The sequence below is a fragment of the Dreissena polymorpha genome, chromosome 11 (assembly GCF_020536995.1).
Source record: "Dreissena polymorpha isolate Duluth1 chromosome 11, UMN_Dpol_1.0, whole genome shotgun sequence".
Lineage (NCBI taxonomy): Eukaryota > Metazoa > Mollusca > Bivalvia > Myida > Dreissenidae > Dreissena > Dreissena polymorpha.
This window is the reverse complement of record NC_068365.1, coordinates 5887424-5899457: the sequence shown is the minus strand read 5'-3', so window position 1 is coordinate 5899457 and position 12034 is coordinate 5887424. Positions and strand designations below refer to the sequence as shown.

At 33.1% G+C, this 12034-nt stretch overlaps 1 protein-coding gene across 9 annotated transcripts in view; it reads left to right on the top strand.

Moving 5' to 3' along the window:
• LOC127849513 (spermatogenesis-associated protein 6-like) overlaps positions 1-7362 on the top strand; it is a 29784-nt gene extending 22422 nt beyond the window's left edge. For 8 of the 9 annotated variants that reach the window (XM_052382136.1, XM_052382135.1, XM_052382130.1 and 5 more), the window contains 3 exons: positions 986-1212; positions 3628-3686; positions 4986-7362. In XM_052382136.1, the coding sequence (XP_052238096.1) occupies positions 986-1212; positions 3628-3686; positions 4986-5142 (443 nt within the window). In that variant the 3' untranslated portion in view covers positions 5143-7362. Of the gene's footprint in view, positions 1-985; positions 1213-3627; positions 3715-4985 lie in introns of all 9 variants that reach the window. The other variant, XM_052382137.1, reaches the window with a different exon arrangement.
• The last annotated feature ends 4672 nt before the right edge of the window (positions 7363-12034 follow it).

Here is a 12034-nt window from a genome sequence, read left to right as displayed (position 1 = left end):
TTGTCCTCACAAACTTATATTGGATGACACATTCCCCCTAAAAAATGTGTTTCACTAAGAATTGGCTTCAACGAAAAATGCCATAAAAGCTGAAAATGTTGTCCCTGATTAGGCAGTGTAAGCTGGGATTACACTTGATGCACATGCAGTAAGCCTTGTTTCCCAAGGACCAGGCTCATTTAGTATAATGTACTCTAGTTAGCTGCATTACCATTTTGACCACAGAGGCTCTCTGCATGCATTATTGACCATTTTGACCACAGAGGCTCTCTGCATGCATTATTGAAGGAGAATGTTGAATTGTGTCCTAACGTAAAGTGTTTGGGATAAATCCCTTTTAGGTCAGGGAGGATATTTTTAGATCTTTCTTAAGACTAGTAGTTCCCAGGCAACTGACTCGAGAGTGCCTATGCAAGCAAATTTATATGGTTTCAATAGCTAAAGTGTATGAGCCACGCTCTTGGTAAATGGGACTTAATGCTTGTACTTAAAGCATGCGTGTTCAATCTTCACAGGCTTATTAATAATGATGCGTTCAGTCTTAAACGGATTTTTTGCTCAGAAGGGACTCCTTTCAATAAAAAAATACTATTAAAGGGGAAAATGCTGTCCCTAATTACCAAACTGTTCAAGCTAAGCTGAGACTACATTTTAAGCCCTCTTTTCCCAGAAAAAGGCTCATTTTATGCCAATATTCCAATACTTGCCATGTCATAGACCAGCCACTTTTTAAATCTACAATGTACTTGCTCTTTTTGTATATCATAACCGTTGCATTCTGGGAAAACTTGGCTTTATTTATGTGCGTTTAATGTCGTCCAAGATAAGCGTGTGCAGTTGACATAGGCTAACTAGGGACGACACTTTCCTCTTTAATGGCATGTTTTGTCCATGTCATTTTTACGCACATGTATAAGGCCCTGTTTTCCCAGATCTAGTAGTATTTTAATGAACCATACAACATTACGGTCTCTCTATCACACAGATGCGGAGGTTGAAGCCCTCACGTCCCCGACCTCATACCTGCCCCCACCGAGGCCGCGCTCTGTGAGCCCCTACATCTACAAGCCAAGCTACAGCACTCGGTTCTCCGGGCTCACGGCCTCAGAGAGGCTTGAGATTGAGCTCGCACTGGAGCGGGCACGGGCGAGAGCCAGGGCCCGGGCTATCATAGCCCGTAGCCGGAGCCCCTCTCCCGTCAGATACACTCCAGTACGTACTGTTTTAAGTTACTGTTTATTACTGCTTTGTATTAAAGGATTATATATTCCAGCACCAGATTGTATAAACCGTTTAACCAGTGTTTATACAATTGGGTGCAGTAAGTGGAATGGAATTGTTTTTAGAGGCTGTTAAGGTTGGCTGGGTATTTAATGATTGTTATTATCCCCTGCCGTTGGCGGAGGGATGTTGTTTTGGCTTTGTCTGTCCGTCCCTCCGCCTGTAGCTTTTGTGTCTGGGGCCACATCCTGGAACTGCTTTGGCAGATTTCATTGAAACTTTGTATGATTGTATATATGGAATTGTATATATGGATAAGAGGATGATGTATGTCCCAGGTAAGTTATACTCTAGTATGCTATGTGGATTTCATTGTTTTGAGTTGCTTTTAAGGACGGCTGGTTATTACCACTTTTTCCTTTCAGAAGCAAATTGTTAATGATTAAAGTGTTTATGCCACCAACATGAAACCAGAACAGACTGAGAGTGACTGCTGCTCATTAGTGTCATAGGGTTGAAGCCTTTGAAACTTGAATCTGGCACTACAAACACTTCAATATGCATATCTGAGTGGTTAAAGCCGGCCGAGTTTATTTTGTTATATTTTTCCATTTTTGTTATATGTCGCAAACAAGTGATTATGAGTCAAAATGTGATGGTATTTATGTCAGATGTGCCAAAGATTTGGTCAAACCGGTCAAAACATGCCCAAATCAGTACAAAGATAGGGCTTTTCAATTTCTGTCCATGGACAGAATTTATCTAAATTTAAACAAGCACGGGTCACATGTAAAACCACTTGAATTGCTCGAGGCATGGCCTCGCCTGAAGATTGAAAATAAATGCACAGACTCGGAGCACAGGTGTTGGGTGCATAGTTACATCAATTGCGCGATAGTTTTACTCTTGTAAAAATCGGCACTGAACATTCGGTCAGGCGAGAGCCGACCTGGCCTTTCTACGAGTTCGCGAAGTGTTTTCTTGTAGTGAATGTTGTCAAGTAGCAGTTCGTGGTCATTTTTCGTCACGAGGCAACCTTTCCCAACAAAATGGTACATAATTTACGAAAGTCGACCGCCATTTAGGCTTAAAAATGTTGATGTTGGTGATTTTCCTGTGTCAATGGATACCTACCTCGTATATATATAATATATCAGAACTTTTTTTGTCAAAATGATGAAAAATGTTGATTTATGTCATATTGATAGTGTTTAAGTGACTTGGCCGAACACCTGTGATTTAGTAGTTCTTCTTTGTTTTGAAAAGCATGGACGTGGAAATCACGTGAAATTGGCGCTTACGTGACCCAAAGCGCGTATACGTCACAGGTTTAAAATAGTCTTGAGAATTCCGTTATGTACATGATTAGGTTTCGTATTTTATATGCTTTTGACATTTTTTTACACAATTTTTGCAAAAATCAGTAAGGAAAAGTTAAGCTTTAGAATGTTTCTGACCAATAGTGATCAATTCTGGTCAGTTGAGAAAACCAAATTGTTGTGAGAAATATCAACATGGCCGGCTTTAAGTGTTAAATGGTTGTTTTGTACATTGGTTTCTGTTAAAGAGGAACTGAAACTGAAAAAGAAATGAGTTGCAAATGTGAATTTGCTGGAAAATTATAATAACACATTGGCATTATTCAAAATTGGGTCTTATTCCATATGCATGTTGCGTGGCTCCAGACCAGCCTGTACAATCACGCGGTTTACGACTGTTTGCTATCAAGTCATGCAAGGTTTCGTGGTCTCATTAGTCGATATGTAGCTCCTGACCAGGCTGTGCCAATGCAAGGATGTGTAGGCTTGTTTAGAGCTATGCTGGATGCATTTGACGTAAGACCCATTTTTAATAATGCAGCTTATATGTTCTAAGTTTTAAATTATTTCACAATTTAGTAATTTTATTTCCTAAAAAACCCACAAAAACACAGACGTACCTTTTTCTTTTGCATGCTTTATCAGCTGTTCAGTGGCATTTATAGTTAATCTTGCATGTGGGATGTTTTATTCTAATGAAATACTACAAGAACAAGTTAATGTGGGAAGATTATTTTTCAAATTTTCAAATCTGCATGAAGCAGACTGTACTTCAGTCAGGCTCTGGGAAAACAGGTCTTGATGCACGTGCATAGTGTCGTCCCAGATTAGCCTATGCACTTCAAAACATTCTAATAAAGGTCAACACGTTCCTTTTTTTTAAAGGTAGTCTCTTAATAACAAAAAATCCAGTGTAGGCAGTGTGTTTTATCTCTGATTAGCCTGTGCAGACTTAACCGGCTTATCTGGGTTTTCACTTAAAGCACATGCATTAAGTCCAGTTAGATCAGAGCCCGGCTCGCTTGTATTAAAATGCCAGCCTAATTGTGTTGCCAGTTGTCATGCTTCAGCTATGTACATTATGTAGATTCTTGACGGCACTATAGACGATCTGGCCTTAGAGACTAGCATTGCGAAGAACCGGAGGTACTATCCGAGATATTTACTTTAAAAGGTTCTTATTAACTTTTTATACCTTTTATTGCATGATGCATTTTAACTTAATCTTCTAAGGGACTGTGTCGTTTTGAAAAGAAGTCCCAGGTGTAAAAACAGATCTGGTTGTAAAGTATTACGATTCACAGTTTTTTCAAATACTTTTGATGGTCATAATAAATATTAACAAACACCCAAAAAATATGGTATCAATTTAAATAATTGTGTAATTATAAAATAGAACATAATTTCTCTTCACATTGGTATGCTATAATGAAAGAACAGCCTTCAGTTGAAATGTGACATGTTTTTTACAAAGAAACGATTTTCATTGGCACAGTCTCTGGAAAGTGTTATGGTTTGGTGAAGCACTCATAATTGTCTGCTTATATTTTTTTAATTAATGCAAACAATTTTAAAAAAAACAATATCTTTATATGCTTGTATTAAAATAAATTAGTGCACAACCTGTTATTTTGTAGATCTTATATTTAGTATGAAAAAGATCTACAAAAGTGTGTATTTCAGTTTGAAAAGTAGCAAATTAAAAAGGGTTCTAAATCAATATTATTTTATATAACAGAACAAATGAATTGCTTACAGTGTTTTGAGTGTATGCTTATTCTGAAATACTGTGTCTTTAAACAAATCTTCAGCAGCGTATTGTTGATTTTGAATTGTGATGAAATAAGCGTTATAATTAATTTGGTTTGAACACCAAAGTGTTGTGGTTTGAACACCAACTTGTTTTTGGTTGAACAACCAATAGTTTTTGTTTGAATCCCAATTGTTTGTTTAGGTTACTCTTGTTTGTGTTAACTGTCAGTACTTATGAGCATGCTGTTATTCCCTCTGCATAATTGTTGCTGGCTCACTGTTACTAATATGGATTTATTAACACCATTTCAATATAATATAGTGTGCATGTGAGTTTTTTTAAGATATGCTTTTAGACCCCAAAGATGTTGAAAATGTTCATATGATGCAGTTACATGTAATGCACCCCAAAGGTGTCGAAAATGTTCATATGATGCAGTTACATGTAATGCACCTTTTTTTCACTGGTTTCTGTGCCAACTGTTGACTGGTTACAATGTAATAGTTTCTGTTCAAATAGCAATATTTACTGTTTCTGTTACCTATTTTTACTGGTTAATTGTTTCTGTTCCAACATTTTACTGGTTTACTGTTCTTGTTTCAACATTTGACTGGTTTACTGTTTCTGTTTCAACATTTGACTGCTTTACATTTTCTGATCCAACATTTGACTGGTTACTTTTTCTGTTACAGCTGGGTGCATTTAGATGCTGAACAATACTGGACCCAACGTGCTGCTGAATTAACAGGAACTTCTCACAGGGACGTTTTTAACAACAACATGAACACTCTTTATTCTGGTCTTCTTAGAAAGGCGGAAAAACAACCTAAACAATCTCAAAGAACATGAATATTTATTTTATAGATTTTTATATTTTGTATGCTAGATATTTTTAATAAAATGGTTTTATCTATATTTAGAGTGAATGATTTTCATTTATGTATTATTTGATGTAGAAAAAATGTTTTTCATAGTAAATATGACATTTTTCTATTTCCTAGATTGTGAATTTTAGCATTTATACATCTGGACTTGTACTAGGTCTAATATTAGAATGCACATATATGAATATTCACAACTTCACAAGTATATTACCTTTCTTTCAACTTATAATGTAAACAATTCAACGAGTGTTTGATACTTCTGTGTATTTACATATGTGTTTTAATATATCGATATATAAATTTACACACTATTAAAAAGTCTATGGATATAGGAGATAAATACAAGGTCAAAGGACTTCACCATTATTATAGCCTTCTGTGATATTGCTTTCAATTATTGTGTTATTTTATCAATATATTATTTAAATCTAGTTTCTGTTTTTAGTTTATCTTTATTTTGTGTTGTCTTTACTCTTCTAGTCTGTCCTTTTTATCGAACTTGAAGTACTATAAAATCTGTCAAATTAAGATTAATATTTCAGTGTTTTTAGTTGTATTGACTATACATTGTAGGAATAACAACTGAAGAAATTGATAATTCTTGATAAAATATGCTGTATCTTTTTAGCTCACCTGAGAACAATATGCTTATGGTGAGCTTATGTGATCGCCTTTGTATAATGTTAGTCCTGAAGCGTAAATTGTCAACATTTACCTTTTTATCACTCTAGAGGCCACATTTATTGTCAAATCATCTTGAAACTTGGTCAGAAAATGTGACACAATGATACCTTGATAATACTGACAATAGATTCATAAACATAAACAACAGCCAACATTTGTCATGATATTGAATTTAGGCATAGTTCAATTTCTTCAAATAATTATAGTTATATCTCCTACTCACCTACTGATTGACCCAGTAAAATAGAAAGATCTGTTTCATTGGAATTTTATTTTACCTTTCATTCTTTGATAGGCATGGTATGTGAGGAGCAATTATTAATGTATTACCATTTGATACATAAATTAGTCACATGTGACGTATTTTACATGTTATAGACAGCCTCATTTGCAGGAGAAACAACCAGCAACTAGCTAACTGGGTTGTTCATTGTCCCCCATAAATAATACGTTCTGTGATTGAAATATGTTTAATATATAAAGTTTCTCATAATAATATGCTTAGAAATTAAATATGTATGTTTTTTAAGGTCTTTAATTCTTTTGAAGTCTTTCTTCTCAGAATAGTCTTGTTTCTTCGGGTCTCAGCTGAGTGCAAAAGAACGCATGACCCACTTGTATGGACATGATGTGTCATCAAAACAAATACTCATTCTATAAAATAACATTATGCAAATTCAACATACATTTTAATAACGAAAAAGTGCCATTTAACTTGATGGAGTGATGGTACAATTGTCCATACCTTCCAAGCCAGTCACTTTGAATTTCAAAGCACATTAATTTGTATATATAACTCTTTGTGGTATTGGCGTTATACACGAATACAGAACAGAATATCATAGAAGTTACCCATCGGTAAATCTTTGACTGATATCTGGTTCTTTTTTTGTTGATGTGGGCTTTTGTTGGCTATTAAGTTTATTTATTGGTATTCCACTTCTTTTATATGTTTCAGTTTCCTTAATATCTGTACAATTTGTAAGAATTTACAATTCAGTCGTCTATTATCTGTTGTTTTATGTTGTAAAATTTCAAACATATTTCATAAATGAATTTACTATAGTTAATAACTGTAATATTTGTCAATGGCTTATTAAGTGAAAGTTTTTCATAGACTGCCTTTAAACAGAAATGTGATGATATTTATATTTAGGCATGCTTTTATGTGTTCTCGTTAACACATAGTTTTGCAACTAACAGAAACGGATGCTCCAACCCATTTGTAAAATCAAGAAGTGAATACTTTTCCAAAGAAGGAAATTGCACTCAATAAGACATAATGTTCTTGTTTCCGTTATTAACTTTTGAGAATATTTTGGAAGTAAGGATATACAATTTACTAGAATTAAGAACACTCTTTACTTCTGAAACAGAAGCTAGGCAGCACATATCAGACATCTAGGGAATTCATGTTTGTCAACCATGCAGGTTTACATTTTGTAGCTAGTTGTTTATGTATAGAAATGCATATATTTGCCATTAAATATATTATAATTTATTATTATTGTGTTTTCATCCGTTTCATTTTCTGTTCAATGTACGATACAATGATCAAGAATCTTTTATGCAACATAGTGCGTTTTAGAAAGCCCTCGCAACTGTTCCAAAGAATTCCATCCTGGTTATTTGACGTGGGGAGAGTGAAACAATTTTACAATAGTTACCATTTAGCAGATGTGCTGAACATATAATGTGAGCTTACTCAATTTAAGAGTTATTACATTTAGTGTGTGTTTCTCTTACTTTGTTTTTTCCCAATGCATACCTTTTGATCAAAACCGATTTTCAAATGGTGTGCAGACGAAACTTATTATTACTTCCCTATTGTTAGAGTTATTTCACATTGTTATTTTTGTACAAACTTTTTGACCGGGGTCTCAAAAACTAAAAGAGGTATGAACGTAAAACTAAAATACATCTGTAAATCCCATAAAAGGGATGTGAAATACACAAGAACTATGTCCATGTTCCATATCCTGAGATATATTGCCATTTGTTTATTTTTGTACTTAAATTCTGTGCAAAGCAATCTTGAAAACTAAACGAGGTATCAACTTAAACATTATTTGTACCTAGACTTCAGTATGGGGATATATTGGATGTGATTTCATATTTTAAGTTATTGCCCTGTGTTAATTTATTATATCAACACTTTGATTAATTTTATAATTAGATGTATTTCAATGACGGACATTGAGTGTACTAGAACCACAACTTTCTGCTTTTATACGTTCACAGTGTAAGATCTTTTGGATCTCTAAAAATTTGGATACAAACTAATTAACATTACAAAACATTTTGTCTACCAAAGTTGCATTAAATTTATAACTGTCGATAAGGTATGCGATTTTCAAATCTAGCCCATTATTAGTTATGTCTAATGCCATTCAGAACTGAACATAGGGTGTCGCACATTGGCGTTACAACGTCACTCGTTTGCGTGATGTAAAATATTGTTGATATTGTGACAACAATCACTGTATTTGTACAATAATATCCTTTTATTAAAACCGCGTCCATGAAATGTTTAAAAAAGATAAAACCTATATTGTTAAAGTATTATAATTGCACATTTGCACTTACGTTTGTATACATAAACACGAGGGTCAAGTTTGCCATAGATAGCTCACGTTTGTACTGGGTTGTTTCTTTTTTCGAACCAATTGGCATGATTTGTACAATATTTGTAATGGACGACATCTGATATCGCATACGAAATATAAAAAAAATGGTGTGTGTTTTCAAAGCTACATTAAATCACAAATAATTGAATACTGCAATCACATAGAATTGCCTAAATGCCCGTCTTGGTCATTAACCTTCTAAAATTCACGAATCTCTTGTCTGTTTTAAGATGCAATTCATTATCTCAACACTTCAGATATAAAACAAGGGTGACATTTAGCAGTTATGACAAACACTTCTTAGTTTCGATACAGCGACTCGAAGTCCGAAGCGGTTTTTAACGATGGTTTAAAAAAAAACTTTCTAGTTGGCTTCAGAAGACCGTTCTTATGCATTGTATACCTAGTCATGGTATTGGAGCTGCCCATGAATTCTGACCATACAAAATAGGCTCGACAATGATTTTGCACTCAAAGCTTATTTCAGAAATAAAAAATTCAAACACATCAACGAATCAATAACACTGCCAAGTAAAGGTTATGCATAAAAAAGGAACTCTCCAGATTATGTGTCGACCGATGACATTAAATTGTGACAATGACGTATAACCTAGATCCAGTGTACTACAATCTGTCATAAAATCCTTGTAACATCTGTAAAATTATTTCTTCGGATTGGTGCTAGGAGTTGATTCCTATATTTGCATATGGACGTGACATTCACCTCTTTCACCAATATATTTGACAATGTATTTAACCTTAAATGGGGACCTAGATCTTGCACCTAGTGTCAAGAGTCACGCGAATAACATATGGTGCTTAATATCACCTCTGCCAAAAGATGGTTTAATGGTTTATTAAATATTTACAATAGACATACAGTCCATGAGTATACATGATCAAAACATAGTAGCGTATATAAAGGCATGACATGTGATCAGTATTGAATTTCATAAGTTGTTAAATAAAATATAAATACATGAAAACGTCTAGGACACATTCCTTTTTTTTTTGGATTACAGCATTAAGAATCTAGTTATCAATTGATAAGATAACAATAACATCAAAAACAACAAAGGCGAATCTACAAGAGAGCGAAAGGTCAAGTTTGAGTAAGAATTATATACAATTATTCATAATAATATTTATACAGGTTTTTTTGACTACATGCTTTATGTACATACATAGCTAAGTTTATGTTGGTACTTGTATTTTCCGATTGCATAAATTCAATTAATTTTATAATGTTTGGTCTTTTCCAGTAATATTTATAAATTCAATTAATTTTTTTCAATATTCAATATTTTTTAAGTGGCGGTAGCTCCAATAGCAATGGCGTAGGAATTCGTATTAATAAATCATGCAATTGTGACATTATTGAATATAAAGAAATCATAGTTGGAAGAATGCAACTTATAAAACTACATATATCAGATAGCAACGTAATTTTGATTAATCTATATGCACCAAATAATGATGACGTCAATTTCTATAACACATTAGAGAATACTATTAAAGACTACGAAGACGAAACATTAATAATTGGAGGTGACTTTAATGCCGTTTTAGACTATAACTTCGACAAATTAAATGGAAGGGACAATTCTAAGCATAAAACATCAAATAAAATAAATAATATCATAGAAAATTACGATCTCAGTGATATATTCAGAACAAAAAACCCAACTGCAAAGGTTTATACATGGCATTCCAACACGCACACACCAATTTTTTGCAGACTGGATTATTTCTTAATCTCAAACAACATTTTAAATGCCGTGTCGGACTGCCAAATACACCCAGGTTATCGCTCCGATCATTCTATTGTTAAAATGATATTAAATACCAACAAGCAAGAAAGAGGACCCGGGTATTTTAAATTAAACAATTCGTTATTACTAGACACTGAATATCAGTCAAAAATTAAAAATGAAATAAATTTAGTTGTTGAGTTTAATCAAGAAGCTAACCCGAACACCTTATGGGAATTAATTAAAGGAAGAATAAGGGATGAAACCATCAAATATTCAAGCCATAAAAATAAAATTAAAAATAAACAAGAAAATGAGCTACTTCAACATATTATAAACATTGAAAAAAAGTTATTATCAAATTCAAACGATAATTTACTTTTAGAACAATTAAATAATGCAAAACAATTATTACATGAATTTAATAATACTAAAATAAAAGGTTATATGTTAAGGAGTAAAGCTGAATGGATTGAGGGAGCCGAAAAAAATACAAATATTTCGCTAATCTGGAAAAACATCATTCTGAAAAGAAAACGATAAAACAAATAAAAATTGACGAAAACAAAATAGAAGAAAATCCTGAGAAAATCATACACCATATAAAAGACTTTTATCAAAAATTGTATAAAAAAGATAATAATATCGAGGAGAGCAGCCATTCGAAATTTTTTAACAACAATGTAAATAAAATAAATAATCCGGATAATATAGAGCATCTTACAGAATACGAATGTGCAGAAGCCTTAAAAGATATGAAAAACAACAAAAGTCCGGGTTCCGATGGTATAACTGCGGATTTCTATAAAATATTTTGGAGAGATATAAAGAAATACCTAGTAAATTCACTAAATTATTCATATGATAATGGCAACTTAACAGAAATTCAAAAACAAAGTATCATAACTTTACTTCCAAAAGGAGACAAAGATCTATTAACATTAAATAATTGGAGACCAATATCACTACTTAACTGTGATTACAAAATAGCATCAAAAGCAATTGCAAATAGAATAAAAAAAACACCTCCCAACCATTATAGGCACAGAGCAAACTGGCTTTGTGAAAGGAAGGTATATAGGAGAAAATGTAAGATGCCTGTCAGAAGCTATTGAAAAAGTGAATATTTACAATGAAAATGGGCTAATTTTTTTCTCAGATTTTAATAAGGCTTTCGACAGTCTGGATCATGCTTTCATGAGGAATAGTTTAGCTAAATTTGGTTTCAACTCCGCAATTATAAATTGGATTAATTTGTTTTACAAAGACGCTAAGTCATGCATAACAAACAATGGTCACTTTTCTGAATACTTTAACATACAAAAAGGTGTTAGACAAGGCTGCCCGCTCTCCCTACATATTTATAATTTGTATATAATTATTGGCAAATGAAATAAATACAAATGAAAATATTTCCGGTATAAGAGTGAAAAATACAGAAATTAAACAAACGCTCTTCGCAGATGACGCATGCTTCCTTCTGGATGGATCAAGATTATCATTTGAGACCCTTATTGCAACCCTTGACAATTTTTCAAAAATATCAGGCCTAAGATTAAATAAAAATAAATGCACTGTTCTGCGCATAGGACGTATGAAATTTTCAAACATTATTTTCTGTAAAAAACAAAATTTTTCATGGACATCGGTAAGTGCAAAAACGTTAGGTATAACATTTTTGAATAACACGGACGAAATGACCGAGTATAACATCAAACCAAAGATTAAAGAGTTTAAAAATTGTCTCGCAAAATGGCAAAAATGGAAACTAAGTTTAATGGGAAAAATTACAGTT